This window comes from Acomys russatus, chromosome 4 (assembly GCF_903995435.1).
Source record: "Acomys russatus chromosome 4, mAcoRus1.1, whole genome shotgun sequence".
Classification (NCBI taxonomy): Eukaryota; Metazoa; Chordata; class Mammalia; order Rodentia; family Muridae; genus Acomys; species Acomys russatus.
The window spans coordinates 3,079,010-3,094,380 of NC_067140.1; the positions used below are offsets into that span (position 1 = coordinate 3,079,010).

At 53.6% G+C, this 15,371-nt stretch overlaps 1 protein-coding gene across 1 annotated transcript; it reads left to right on the top strand.

Moving 5' to 3' along the window:
- The first annotated feature begins 681 nt into the window (after positions 1-681).
- On the top strand, positions 682-12,986 carry Bpifb3 (BPI fold containing family B member 3). The gene is made up of 15 exons (XM_051143546.1): positions 682-793; positions 1,550-1,706; positions 2,628-2,732; positions 3,029-3,169; positions 4,290-4,353; positions 5,034-5,094; positions 5,857-5,948; positions 6,073-6,252; positions 7,655-7,708; positions 8,959-9,129; positions 9,616-9,683; positions 10,535-10,577; positions 11,555-11,618; positions 12,050-12,126; positions 12,822-12,986. Exons 1-15 carry the CDS (start codon positions 682-684, stop codon positions 12,849-12,851), a joined length of 1,419 nt encoding a protein of 472 aa, XP_050999503.1. The 3' UTR covers positions 12,852-12,986.
- The last annotated feature ends 2,385 nt before the right edge of the window (positions 12,987-15,371 follow it).

Genomic DNA, 15,371 nt, shown 5'->3' on the forward strand with positions numbered 1-15,371 from the left:
GTGGTCAAAACTGAGAATTAAAAGTAATGGTGAGAAGCCTTGGGCCTCCTCCAATGGGTAGTGGGAGCTACTGAGGGGACTCTAGTGTAGGGGATAGATGGAGGTATGCCTAAAGCGAAATCTGCTCTGTGGATTTACGGTTATAACCAGCGGTCTTTCCTCTGCCTTCACCTCATTTCCCATTTCAGGGACAATTGGAATAGATACGAAGAGAGAGGGTGTGTTAGGCTCAGGGCTGGGTGTCTCAGACCAGCCACTTCTGAAATGGCACTGAGAGGCAGCAAGGAAGCAACCCGGAGCCACAGCTCCCACGCTGTTGTCATGGAGGGTCTCACTGAAGTAGACCCTGCCAGGCTCACGGGGTGACATGACAACTTTTAAGCCACGTGGAATGTTGTTGGTCCTGCTGGTAGTTAGCTCTGTGGCCTTGGCTGAGTTCCCTCCAATCTCTAGGCCTCAGTTTCCCCACCTTCGAAAAGGGATCTGATGCAGGTGTCGGAAGCTGGGCTGGGCAGTGCAATATTTCCCCTGTGTGGTGGCAGGATTGAGGGTGCTCCTGGTTATCCAGGAAAGAAAGCGGGCTGCAGAGCAGCAGTGACAGTGATTGAGAGGGTCAGGGCAGGCTGCACGCACATGCAGACCTGGTAAAGTCTTTCCCCCTACCCAGGTGTGCAGCTGACGATGCTGGGTGTGTACACCCTGTTTCTGCTCTGGGGCCTGGCCACTCCCTGCCTGGGGCTGCTTGAGACAGTGGGCACACTTGCTCGGATTGACAAAGATGAGCTGGGCAAAGGTGAGCCCGAGGTAGATGGGCAGACCGGGAGGGACCCGACTGCAACTATCTGCGTCAGAGGCGTGTTCGAGCTGAGACTGAGTGCTCAGCTGACATATTCTGGTATACTCTGTGAGGACCCAGGGGCACCAGCAGCACACATTCTGGAAGCTTGGGCTTGCTCGCCAGTTCCTTCAGTGGCCACTGATGCCCTTCTCTCTGAGCAGAGCACTGGGCTGTATAGAATGGCTTGGCCCTGAGGACAGGGATGGAGAGGTGACTGGCTGGGTCATATTTGCACCTCATGTTTCTGGGGTGACTATCTTAGGGACAGTGCAGGGTCTCCCACAGTGGGGCTTCTCCATCCTGTCATCCCACAATCATAGAGTCAGGCTGTGGGCCTCAGGATGGGGTCGCTCCAGCACTGCCATCAAATCCCTGGATCTACTCTCTATTTTGGCTGCAGGACAGCCCTGGGATCTGGAGCCCAAGTTTAACTCATGGCCCTCACATCGTATTTGCTCTTACATTGGGCAAGTGTCTGCCCCTTTCGGGTCTTGTGCTTGTCTGTAGATGAAGGGATTGTTAGTGAGCAGTGGTGCCAGACACTCCCTGGGTACCACAAATGGGGCCAGTGGGAGAAGTTCTCACTCCTTGAATGTGAAATGTTAACTCTAGTGAAAATAGCTCCTGAAGCTCATATGAAAGGTCCTGGTCTTGGTCCTCAGGGTAGAAGAGCAGTTTATTGACTATTCCTCCATTACACCCTCCCTGCAGCTATCCAGAACTCACTGGTTGGGGGCCCTATTCTGCAAAACGTGCTGGGAACAGTGACGTCGCTGAACCAGGGCCTCCTGGGTGCAGGAGGACTGCTTGGAGGCGGTGGCCTTCTGAGCTACGGAGGCATCTTTAGTCTTGTGGAGGAACTCTCTGGGTGAGGCCTCAGGGCTCTGAAGGCTTGTCTCCATGTGCTGCTGGGAAGGGGAGCGAGGGGCTGTGATCGCTGGTGGGCAGTGAGGGTGGTGGGAAAATGGTTATGAGCCAGACAGGGCATGGATAACCTCATGTCACTGCCACTCAGGGGCTGGGGCTGGAGACAACAGTACTTATTTGCTGTGTGACCCAGGGAAGGTTGCTTGATTTCTCTGGGCTAACCCAGGTGCCTGGCTGTCTCCTTTCCTCATCTCTCTTGGGTGTCTGCTCACAAGACTCTGGCCTGATGAGCTCCTCCCCAGCTCCTCTTCACCTTCAGGGTCTCTAGGGGACACTCACTTTGTACACACCATACATTTTACTGGTTTGTCTTTGTCACCGTGGCAGATTATAAAACCAAGGGGGGGGGGCGGAATTCTCATCTGGGCTGTTTGTCGGAATGCCCTCATCATATAAACAAGGCTTTGTGATAAAGCTTAGAGTGAAAGAAACGAGGGGATGGCTAATAATTTTAGCAGAGTAGTCACCAGCAGGGGTTTCTAGGGGACCCTAAACACTGTTGGTAGGTTGGCCTACCAAATGCAGAGATAGGGACAAGTGTCACCTTCCTCCAAAGGACAGGGGGTGGAAGCCTCACAGGGAAGGTCTCCTCTGTACTCGCTCAGTGGTGGAGGGGACTGTGTTCCTGTGTGTGACTGCAGCCCGTACTGCTAAGAAATCCCTTGTGGGGTATGCTCTGGGTAGGGCCCAGTGTCACAGTTAAAGACCAAACTAGGGAAGAGGCTGCCAGGTAGGGTAAGGCCTCCAACTGTGATGTTGGGGTCACATTGCTGAGCATGAACCTTACCAGGAATCTGCCAGCCGGGGTCCACCCAGGCCCCAGGGTATGTAGAGTGAGCAGTTCACTCCACCTTCTCTCCAGGCTGAAGATAGAGGAACTAACTCTGCCCAAAGTGTCAGTCAAGCTGCTGGCAGGGGTTGGGGTGCAACTGAACCTCCACACCAAGATTAGCCTGCATGGCTCCGGGTGAGTGTGCTTCTGGGAGTCCCCCTCCACTGTCTTTCCATTTCCTCTGCCCCACTTCCCCCAGGGTACCCCCATCCTGTTTCTGTTGGGCCCCTACTCTATTACCTTCCTTCAGAGGTGGGGTTCTGTGGTCCCCAGCCATCCATGGAGCTTCCCAGGCCCTCCTCCACTGCCTGAGATGCTTGGGGACCAGGACCCTGTCATCCAAGAGTCCAAGGGTAGAGTGGGCATGGCCCGGGTATGGAGATGGGTGAGGTGTGGGAGGCAGACCATGCTCATTTTGAGGGGTCTTGCAGTCCCCTAGTGGGCCTCCTGCAGCTGGCCGCAGAGGTGAATGTGTCTTCAAAGGTGGCGCTGGGCATGAGCCCACGGGGGACTCCCATCCTGGTCCTTAAGCGCTGCAACACGCTCTTGGGCCGCATCAGTCTGATGTCAGGGTGAGTCTCCAGCTTGGGACCAACTCGCACACATCCAGCATGGGGTTTCTGTCCCCAGCTCTGCCTGAGAATATCGCTCTGTCCTGCAGCCCTTGCTTTTGTCCTAGACCTAAGACCCAAGCTGTAGCCCATAACGCAGCTACTCCAAAGTGATGCCCTTCTCCTGTCCCTGGGGTCCCACTCAGGACTCCCTGTCTTCCAGAATCTCTGTCCCTGCTCTCAGCATGTAAGAGCCCAGGTTCAACCCTTGACTTGTGTGACCCCAGAACCATTCACTCATGCTTGCACCTCAGTGTCTCCTGTGTGCATCTGCAAGCACCTTCACACACACCTGCTTACCTGCCCATGCTCGTGACCAGCCTCACTCCAGAGAGAGCAGAGCCCACAGAGAGCATAGGCCCTGCTTGAGGTCTCACAGGCAGATGAGGCAGGCATGGAAGCTGGCCTGTGACCACAGCACTTCCCTCCCTGGGCCCGTTTCTTCTCCTGTCTTCCTGGCATTGTCTTAATGCCAGATCAAGCCTCGGCTCCCCCACCTAGCTGGTTTGGGGGGGGTCTTCTGTAAAGGCTTTAACAAGGGGATCACAGGTTTGGGGCTCGGGGCTCCTTACATTTTAATGTCTCTTCTGATGCTCTGGGATGGTAAGCCCAGAAGATTGCGCTGTCTCGGGGGATGTGGCTCCATGGAGGTGTGCCCCTGTACCCCCATGGCTTCCAGGCAGGCTTGAGCCCAGCTACAGATATGGGTCATCCTGGGGACATCTATTCATTTATTCACTCATTTGTTGTTTGTTGAGCCCCAGGCTGAGTCAGACATTGCTGCATGTGCAAATGACACTTGTCTACAATTGTTGGGCGAGGCAGGAGGTCAGATAGTTCCGCAGCACAAGCTGTCTACTAGGCATGCGTGGGCTCCTTTCTCATCTGGCAATAGCATTGGATAGGGAGGGGCTGTCTAGCCAGTGAAGCTAAAACCTTGGGTGTCCCATGATAAGGCGGGGCCAAGGCTTAAGTACATGTCCCCCAAACCCCAGCCAACCTCACAAAAGGAAGAGACAGGAGAAAGGCAGGGCCACTAGTCCACCTGCCTGCCATCCACCTTCATGTCCCTTCCTCCTAGGCTCCTGCCCACACCGATCTTTGGACTCGTAGAACAGACACTTTGCAAGGTGCTGCCTGGACTGGTGAGTGTGGCCCTCACCAAGGGCAGGTTAGCTGGCATCCCTAAGACATTGTGGGGAGCACTGTGTGGGTGGCAGTGGATTGTCTAACCTGGATGGAAGGAAGCAGTGTGGCCTCCGGAGGGGAGAAAACACCTCAGGTGGACTGAAGGAGGTTCATCCTGGCTCTGAGCTGCGTGGAGGAATCTAGCTCTGTGTGCTGGAAGCACCTTTCAGCCAGAGTTCTCGGCCGTTATTCCGGGTGGGCTGGGGTTGTGTTTTGAGGTCAGTGTGCTGTGGCTTCGCTGTTCAGTTTTCCTCCCTGGCTGCCTGCATCCTTTCTCCTCCCAGGGTGAGCCTGGAGCTTGGGCGCCAGTCTTGCCTCAGTCCTCTTTTGTGTCTGCCAGTAACTGTGGTCCCGGCAGATGGTCCTTTGTCTCTGACCCCAACTGTGGACTGAGGTGCTGGAGTGGAGGCTCACTTGGGTGGGTAAAGCGCCAACTTGGTGCCCTCACAACACAGGGTTCACTGTAAGGCAGGGTGTGGTGCCCACAAGCCCTTTGCCTCCATCCTGTCTTCACACCCTGCTTTGCTTTGGGCTTCAGCACCAGAAAGCCAGTCATACTGGAGAGACCGCTGCTTCCTGCCCCAAGCAGGATGCCTCCTTCTCTCTCCAGTGACTTCTCTTGTCTCCTCCTGTACAGCTGTGCCCCGTGGTAGACAGCGTGTTGAGTGTGGTGAACGAGCTCTTGGGGGCTACGCTGAGTAAGTTGGGGCCCTGCCCCTCCTGTGTGTTCCTTCTCCTGTCTGCCATCCCTTGCTGTTGAGCAGGTGGCCCATGAATGGAAGTGGAGGAAGAAGGTGAAAGTTCTCTTCCTCCCCGGACTGACCTCTGGAGAAACCCTAGAGTGGAGACCTAGGAGGGGGTCCTTGGGAAGATGTCTAGGGAAGAGCCCAGCTGCCCCAGGGGAAACAACTTCAGAGCATCCACATCTGGGATCCCCACCTGTCAGCTGCAGCAGACTTAACACTTACTCAGCACCAGGATCTGCTGCAGCCACTCACTGAGCCCTTGGGGCTGAAACAGGAGACAAAGGTTCTCTAAAGAGATGGAAGCCACAGGCCCAGAAGGCTTTAGCAAGGCATCCGTGGCCTGGCAACCCAGTGACTCTGTCTCTTTGCCTTGTGGAGACCTCTGTACTCAGGGAAGTATTAGAAGACACAGGATACAAGATGGCATGGTGCTATGGCCACATCTCCATCAGGGAGGCTGGGAGAGAGGCAGGGCAGGCATGGATTAGCAACTGTGGCTCTGAAAACCAGAACTCAGGCTTTGTCATGCCATGTGGCCTTGGGCTGTGGACCTCCACCAGCTGGGTGAAACGGGGTTGGGCGGGGGGGCCAGGACAGCAGTGCCCAGATAAGTTCTGGGTAAAGGATGAGTATGCAACAGGTGCTCAGTAAAGGCCAGTGCCGCTGTCTCTGGGGGCTAGGTTGAGGTCTTCCTGCCTGCCCTCTTCCCTGCAGGTCTGGTGCCCCTCGGGCCTCTGGGAACTGTGGAGTTCACCCTGGCTACGCTGCCTCTAATCTCCAACCAGTACATCGAACTGGATGTGAATGTGAGTGTCCCAAGGCCAGGGCAGCAGGGTCCATGGTGGAGCCATGGGGGTGGAGGGGGATCCCGGGAAAGCCTGGGAGGCTGAGCAGCCACCGACTCTCCTGCCTCTGTCTTCTGTCCGGTAGCCTATCGTGAAGAGCATAGCCGGTGATGTCATTGATTTCCCCAAGCCACGCCTCCCAATCAAGGTGCCCCCCAAGGAGGACCACACCTCCCAAGTGACTGTCCCACTCTACCTCTTCAGCACCGTGTTTGGGCTCCTGCAGACCAATGGTGCCCTTGATCTAGACATCACCCCTGAGATGGTGAGTGGGTTATGGTGATGCTGAGTAGGGATGCCAGTTCCCTGGCCTTGGCAGGTCTGTGCCTGAGTTTTCCCATCATCCCCATGGCCTTGCGGAGCCTGTTCTCCGTAAGCAAGGCTTGAGCATGTTTAGAGTACACACACTGTTGTCCACCCTGTTCTAGAGGAGATGTCAAATGTCCTTCATACACACGGCAGCCCTGAAGCCTTCTAAACTTGGCCCCCCACAAAGCCACTCCTAACAGCCAGCACTAGCAGAGAAGGAGAGCCAGCCTCCCTTCCGTTTTCGCGTCAGATGAACCTTTCTTGAGTTTAGGCTATTTTTACACTAAAGCAGGAATGGCTAACATCCAACCTATTTTCTCAGGAGTAGATTTGAGTTGGAGAAAAGAAAACCAGGCTTAGATGTTGCCGAAAGTCACTTGCCCGTATGTTCTGGAGTGTCTGGAACCTCCTTGCTTCTGTGCTGGCTCCTCTGCCCCAGGGGCTTGCCCTCTAGAACCCCAACTAGAGACGTTATCTTGGTTTCAGCCCTACCTGGGCCGGTGAGATCTGAGCTACGTGGAGACCTCACATACAGCTTAGGCCCAAGGCAAGAGGGTTGACTTCTCACCTTGTGCAGGGTGGGGAGGGGTCCCCAGGGGACAGAGGTAGCTTCTGAGGCAGGAGTCTTTAGCTGGGGAGGCGGCAGAGTCTGAAGGAGGGAATGTGTCCACGAATGGCCCATGGATGGGGCTCTGAGCATTGTGATGGGAGGCCCTCCCAGGATATGTCTCATGCTGCCGCCATCATGGTATGTTCATTGACCCTGAGAGTGCTCCTGGAGCCCTGGGAGCTGAGTGTGGACAGATCTGTTCTGACAGGTGGTTCATGTGGAGCCGCCATTGTTTAGCAACCTGGTAGGACCATGGTGACCTAGCTTCCGAGAGGGATGGGCGTGGGCCCAGTAGGACCACATTTCCTAACATTTTAGCCAGAGCTGACAAGCTTGTATGGCTCTCTCTGACTTATAAAGGTTTCAGGAGTGGTCACTGGGTGATGGACCAGAGTTCCTGGGATTGATGCTGCCTTTTCCACCAGTGTGGTCTGGCAGCAACAAGAGGGGTCTGATCCCAGGCAGCTCAGCTGTACCTCCTATATATCCCGGGCCACCATTAGCCAAGGATAGACCTTAGCATTACTTGTGTAAGGTGAGAGCAACCTTAGCCCGACTGCTGAGCTGCTGTGTAGGCTGTGCAGGGAAGCTGGGAAGAGCGCTCAACGCACATCTAGCACCTGGTACAGGGTCAGGCTTAGTTGTCACCAAATTAGTGGGAGCACCTGCAGTGGGCAGAGGTGGGAGGGGCACCTGTCCCCAGGGACTCCTCCCTTTCCACTCACCTCTTGTTTGCTCTCGTGTCCAGGTTCCCAGAAATATCCCACTGACAACTACCGACCTTGCGGCTTTGGCCCCTGAGGTGAGTTGACCTCTTAGGAGGGGTTCCAATTAGTGTAGCTCTTCCCCTGAACCTGAGTAGACTCCAGAATTTTCCCAGTCAGCCCTGTCAGAGAGACATGGGCATCTCTCCAGACATCCATGATTAAGGGCAAATTTATATTAAAGTGTGGAGCACTGACGCCACATCCTTTTCTAATAGCAAAACTGGCTTAGGAAGGAAAGACCCAGTGTCCCAGAAGCCTGTGGTAACAACAGCTCCAGAAGGCAGTCATGGAGCAGGGGAGTCTTCCCAGACTACTGATTCATGGCTGGACCATTCTGAGTCTCCTAGCAGCACCCATCCTTTGAGGAGTGATGGGAATCAGGAGAGTACAGCAGCTTAAAGGAGAAAGGCATGGCTTCCAGGACGCCCTCATGCTGGAGGTTGAGGGCCAGTGTCTCAAGCCCAGATTCCCTACTGACTGAGTTATCGAGATAGGAAACCTATCTCGATCTGCCCTCAAGGGTCCCTCAGACCCTTCTCTGTCCTGGAGAGACAAAGGAGAGTTGGGAACCATCTCCAGTTGAAATGACTACTGTTACCTCAGGGATCTTAGAGCAGCAGCAGAGCCTGAGAGGGGTTGGACCGAGGAACAGAGGATGGGGCTGGGGTGTGTGGGGTGTGGAGATGAGCTGGTTGTGGAGAACAAGGTCTGTGAGTCCCTGAAGGGGACAGCTCCAGGCAGCCTTGGAGGGGGGTGGGGGTGGGGGGCAGGGTGGGGCTTGCACCTCTCAGCTTCTCTGAGCTGAAGAGCAGAGGAGGCTCTGGAGAGGAGCAGGTTGGGGGCCAGCTCTCAGGAGAGCCTCCTGAAGGCAGGAGGAAGGGGGCTGAGACAACCAGAGCGCCCTCTGGTGCAGCACTGGGTGTTTGTTTTATTTTTGACACAGAGATGCCTGTAGCTCAGATTTAGCTGAGGTTAGCCTTAACTCCTGATCCTTCCGTTTCTAACTCCCACGTGCTGGGACTTTAGATGTGTGCCACCGTGCCCAACTTGCTTGGGGGAAGGCTTAGCCTGTGTATGAGACAGAGTCTGAGTTGGTGGCCCAATGGGTTACAGTCCTGCAACCTTGGTGGGGCAAAGGGCCTGCTATTCTAGCCTGTAACCCGACTGCCAAGCAAGGTGGTGCCTCTTATCTAGATTTTGGCCACTGTGTTTGTGGACTGGCTGCTTCTAATACTGGGGACTTAAAGCTGCCCTCATACCCCAGCTCTTTTCTCATTTCTCCAAGGCCCTGGGGAAACTGCCCCCTGGTCAGCACCTCTTGCTCTCACTGCGGGTGACAAAAGCACCCATGGTCCTGCTGCAGAACAAAAAGGCCACGGTCTCCATCCCGGCCACCATCCATGTGCTGTCTTCTGTCCCTCAAGGAACTCCTGTAGCCCTTTTCCAGCTGAATGGGGTAAGTGGCTGAAGGATGTGGGTATCCCCATGTTGAATAGAAAGACCCCGCCCATCGTTTCTGAACTAAGTCCAACTGTTTACCCAGTTTCCCACCAACCTCTAGCCCTTCTCTGGTCCAGAGGGCCCACTGTATTTCCTCAAGTCCCAGGAGTTACTCCCCAATGGTCTGAAGTGCTCAGATGTCTCCTGGGGAACCTGCTTCTTACTTCAGCCTACTGGTCCCAGCATGCCTTGTGCTGTGCATGCTCTGGCTGTCTCTTCCGCTATCTCCCTAGGCTAGCTCAAGTGTCTCCGGAGAACCTCTAGCTCCCCCATAGGCTAAACAGAGGGTCCTGGTCTGCAGCTCAGAATACCTGCAGCTCTTGCCACATAGTAGGACCAGAGCAGCCCATGACAGAGATGGTCAGAGGCTCTCCCGGCTCCCAGGTGACTGTCCCTGTGGCTTTCAGAGTCAGGTAAAACATCTGCCCACTCTGCTCCTCAGGTTATGACTCTAAATGCCCAACTGGCTCCGTCCTCCACCAAGCTGCACATATCTTTGTCCCTGGAACGGTAATGTGGGGTACTAGAATGGTCTGCCTCTCCTTCTAGGCACATGAATCAGGGACTGGCTAAAACAGGGGTCACTTGGTGTTCGTAAGCATCACTGAGCTGGGTATTTAGCAGATTTGTCTTACCTTAGGGCCTGCAGGGAAGGGATATGGTCGTCATTACAGATCAAGTAGCAGGGCTCAGAGTAGGTGGCCCTGAGCAGCTCCTCCGCTGCTCCCTCTACTCAGACACTGCCTCTGGCAGTGAGCCTGCCCATGACATGGCGGCTGTGTCATAAGCCTGAAGGTCACCACAGGCTGTAGAGAATTTCTCAGATGTCTTTGAGACCTACCTGTCCCGAGCCACAGCACCCAGTATGTACCTCCCTGCTTTGGCGCCCACAACTTCCCTGGGAGTTCCATAGCTGCTCTCCTCAACCAGGTCTGCTGCTTGCTCAGCGCTGCCTCCTGGTGGCAGTTCATGGCATAGTATGCCAGAGGTGAAGATAGAGGTTTAGGCTCTCCACGCATTGCACTTGGGTCATCTGGTGTGCACTGCCATTAGTGAGCGCTTGTTGGATGCAGACTGGTCCACGCACAGTGTCAGGCTAGGGAATGGCCCCTCATACCCACAGACAGTAGGGAATCACCTAGGAGGGAGTTCTTCATGTGTCAGAAGGGAAGAGAGGGTTTTCATAGGGAGGAAAACAGAGGCCCTGGGCAAAGGCTGCAGAGAGATGGGCTAGGTCTGACTCCTGTTTCCTGTCCTGGAAAGCCATAACTGGGGTGGGCCAGGGTAAGCTGGGCTAATCAGATCGCAGGAGGGAGCGAGGAACAGCCAGGATCTCTCAACATTTCCCTTCTCTCTGCTAGGCTGAGTGTCCAGCTGGCTTCCTCCTTTTCCCAACCTTTTGATGTAAGTTCCTGGGAAGAAAGAGCTTGGCAGAGGGAGGAGCTTTTGGGTGGGGAGCGGGGTCTGAGTCAAGGTCATGGCTGCCTCTGTGTGGGCCCAGCCCCAGCAGACCAGAGCATTAAAATAGAGGATGTGGCCGGGCGTGGTGGCGCACGCCTTTAATCCCAGCACAAGGGAGGCAGAGGCAGGTGGATCACTGTGAGTTTGAGGCCAGCCTGGTCTACAAAGCAAGTCCAGGACAGCCAAGGCTGCACAGGGAAACACTGTCTCAAAAAACGGAAAAAAAGGAAACCAACCACCCCCCAAACCAGAGGATGTGTGCTAGTGTTTATACTTGTAAGTGCCTGTACACCTGTGTTTGTGTTTGTGTGTGTGTTTGTGTGTGTATATGTGTGTGCATTCATGTGTGAGTGTGTACATGCACAAGTGAAACTAATTATCTTAGGACAGCTGATCCTGTGTATTTCCACAGTCTTGGACCCTCACAACTGTAAACATTCAAGGGCTCACAAGGCTCAAAGATGTAAAGCTTCACACAAAGTCCTGAGTCAAGAAAGTTCTAGCATTTCAGAACCCCACAGGGTCTCAAGGTTCCTGCTTCTCAGAGAAGCAGGTTCTGTGGTTCTGAGGTTCTGAAATCTCAGGGATGGCCTTGGAGTCTAAAAAGTTCTGAGGGCTCCTAAACTGTCTGGATTCTAAGGTCAGACTTCACAGAGTTCTACGAGAACTGCACATTTCCTTATCTCTTTCTCAGGCACACCCACCCGAACCCACAGAATCTTCTAGAAGGGAATGTCTTCCAAGATCCTGGGCTAATGTTGAAGCCTGCATTAACCAGAGTCTCCTTTGCTCTTACTGAGTTATGCAGCCCAATCCGAGGGACCCCCATTACCTGCCATGAACTGTTTCTTTAGGCTTGCTGGAAGCTTCCAGGCCTGTAGTTTCCCATGAAGCCCCTGCCACACCATCCTCTGTTGCAGGCATCCCGCCTAGAAGAGTGGCTCAGCGATGTGGTCCGGGCTGCCTACCTGCAGAAGCTCAATGGTATGACTGAGCGGGAGACTGACTGGCTCCTCGCTCCCTTGCTATGATGAGAATACTGAGGTCCGAGAGACGACAGCGTTTCCTTTCATGCAGCAATGACCAAGCACCATTGTGCTCTCCTCTGCGCCTCCAGCGTAACTCTCACCTGGGCCTTGCTTAAGTGGCCACAGCCAAGTGGGAAGCAGCCGTATCAACCAATGGCTAAAGCATAGCTGGCACAGGGTGCAAACACTGATGCCTCTAGGAGGTGTGGTTGAAGGCGAACCACAAGCATGGCATAGAAAAGAAGGGTTTTAATCTGTTTTGTTTGAGTATGGTGGGGTAAGTAGGAATTTGCCAACAGGAAGCCGAGTTCCCGCAGGGAGAAGTGTCTGTCCATCATCAGGGTCTGAGACTCCACATCTTTGTCTTCAACCATTTTCTCTTCACAGAACACCTGGAGGTTGGAATTCCACTGCCTAAGATTCTCAATGTCAACTTTGCCAATTCAGCAATAGATATCATCGAGGTGAGCTTCCCTGTGGATGTGACCCCAGGCAACACTTTAGCTTATGCCTGGGGAGACCTGTTTGACACCTCTGAGAAGCATGATCTACCTCACCCTCTGACCTGCCTCTGTATCATTTCTATATAGCTCAGAGAATCACAAACCACTTATCTCAGAAATAGCAAATATATAGCACATGTATTTCTACCTTTTCCTTCCTTGCCCATGGCAGACATTGCCAATCAATCACAGAATTCTGTTGAATTAAGACATGTCTGACCTGAAGATGGAACCTCAGGTATATTCACAGAATCACAGTTCTTTGGTTCATGGACAGCAAACACTTGTGCTATCATTGTTTCTTCTTGTGCCTGTGGCAGGCATGACTAATAGATTGTGACACTCTTCCCCCCTCCCCCCTTTGCCATAAACCTGTGCAAAACAGCACACTTTTGAGTCTTGGGATAGCTCTAAGAAGTGAGCAGAATAGGGGTTTCTGTACCAATTTTTAATGTGAGGGTGAAGAACATGAGGTATTAAGGTTATTCAGTATGTTATTGGTATAAATGACCCTTGAATTTAAGTGCGACCCACACCAGACACATTCACCTGCTTACCCCTCATTTAATGCTGGGTGTCAGGCCGAGCAGGCATGAGGTGAGGCAGCCATGAGGGGCTGCGGCTTGGAGACCTAACTGAGTTTTCTGTTCCTGCAGAATGCAGTTGTGCTCACTGTGGCTCCGTGAGACCAACGGTATGGCCGCTGCTCTCCCTGTTCACTACAGGATGCTGTCTGTCCGCCCACATTGCCTCAGTTTTCCTCCCAGTCGCTAGCCTGCATTGGTGACAGTATAAGTGCCCCCTGTCCACTCAGGCCCACCTTACCCTCTGTCCCTGTGACTCTGCCTTTTTTTTTTTTTTTTGTCATGGGGGGCGGGGTGGAGTGGCTGGCTGAGCAGCCACATATCTGCTTCAGAAAGCACATGGCACCTGGGTTCAGTCCCAGTTTCAATAAACTGATCCTCGGTCTTGTGCCTGCTGGCTGGTTTGTTCCCTAGCAACACAGGAGCAGCATTGGCCTTGGCCACCAATGACCTCCCTTATTCTCAGGAGGAGCTCCTGAGAGGTGAGGGGACTGGGGCCTAGTTCTTGGAGTGCTTCGTCCCAGCACATCTGGCTGGTCTGGGTAGCCGCTGGTCCTTGTCCTGCCTCCCTGACTCTACACCCCTTGTCATCCATCAGAACCTGTATGTCGGAGTTCTGGACACCTCTCAGAAGGGCATAAGAGTGGATTTTTGAGGGTTGAATAGGAGTTCTTCAGGGAGAAAAGGAACCGGAACTATATGAAGCAAGGCTGAGTGAGGCTCACCCCGCCTTGAAGTGACATCCACTGACTGAAGTGAAGACAGGGATGCTCTTGACACTTGTGATGGCTAGCTTCACTCACCAGTGTGACAAGTCCCTGGGAGACACAGTTGCTATAGACTGCAACAGAGGCAGACATCATGGTGCTGGGAGTGTGTCAAAGGGCCGTTCCTTCCTCCTCCTCCTCCTGTCCTGTACCCTGGGCTTCCAGCCTACCGGATGGTGCTACTCACATCTGGCGTGGGTCTTCTCTCAAGCTCATCACTCAAACAGATATAATGTAGTGTAGGCTTCAAGCTTTTCCAAACCTACTTTATTTGGGGCTCTTTAATGCTTATACCTCCCTTCCATCCCACCTACCCTAGATAGGAGAGAAAAGAGGTAAATGGGAACAGAAGAAGTAGACGTTTTTGGACTCAGTTCATGGGAGCAATCCCTTGCTGTAGCTGGCAGGACTTCAGCTGACCAGCAATTCAACCAAAGGTTCTCCTGGAACCTGGAACAGCAGCCGGAACCTGGAGCCCCGAAGTGTTCTCTGGAGGAGTCTCTTAGGAGTGTCTCAAAGTGGAGTGATGAACAGCCACACAATACCAAGACCCAAAAGCTCCTGCCTCCATTTTTGGGCTCAAATATATATTATTATATCTCCTCTCAGAGTCTGTACAAGGATGTGTTTCAGCTGGCAAAAACCAAGCCCCTGCACGAGATGGTTCGTCTTCTAGTGGATAAACATTACCTGTTCTCTCACAAGTCTGTTCCCCATACTACACTTGGGATCAAAACAAAAACATGTGTTCATCCACTACACTGTAGGCTTTACTAATCTTTCTGGCATCGCCCAATGCACACTGCAGGAAGAAGTCCAGGCTCCTTCTCAGTGGACCAGGCAGTCTCTTACTGCATCTAAAGGGAGCTGAGATGCCTAGTCTTGGGCTCTGTCTCAGTCCCACGTGTGCCAATGGACTGTAACAGGGTGTCTAAGACTGGATGGTTCACAATAAACAGGAAGCTACTGACTCACCACTCTAGAGAATAAGACATCCAAGATGGAGGGGCTGGTGTCTGCTGGGATGATTCTTGCTGTGCCATCCCATAATGCCAGACAGGAAAGAGATAAAGAGGTAGAGATAGAAGTAGAGGGGGGGAGAGAGCGAGAGAAAGATAGAATGTGTATGTGTGTGTGTGTGTGTGTGTGTGAGAGAGAGAGAGAGAGAGAGAGAGAGAGAGAGAGAGAGAGAGAGGAGGGCGCGCGGGGGGGGGGGTGTGAATCTCTTTTAAAGGAACCAGTCCCACACTGTAGACTCTGCCTCTTGCCTATTGGAGTCGTATGCTCATCCGTCTATGAGACTGGAGCCCCCACAAGCCTAACCTGTCCCCGGCCCCATCTCCTTGCCCCATCACACAGGGAACACATCCAGACCACAACAGGTGCTTATCTGTGACACAAGGAGGTCATGGTTCTCACCAGGTCACCAGAAGGCTAAGCAGTCAGCCCCAGTCAGGTGCTGGGAAGGGGTCTGGCACATGTGAGTGAGTAACAACCCAGCCAGGCCTTCACATGGCTGCCTCTCCCTGGAACTTCTTCCTGAATCAAGATGGAACCCCTGCTCCCACCTTTGGGGTCTTAGTGTCCCCATCAAGGCACCCAGCCCAGTTCTCACACTTGACTGAGAATTCCCCAAAGTCAGGGACAGAGTCTGCTTACCACCCTACCAGGCACCACATTCCACAAAGCCCAGACTGGGTGGCACTGGGGGTATTCCACGCTGCTATGGTTTAAGTGTGAAATGTCCCCACAGGACTTGTGTGTTAAAGCTTGATTCCCCAGCTGGTGGCACTATTGGGAGCTGACTAGGTCATAGGGGCACTGGCTTCAGGGGCTTAAGAGGACTTAGCGGTTA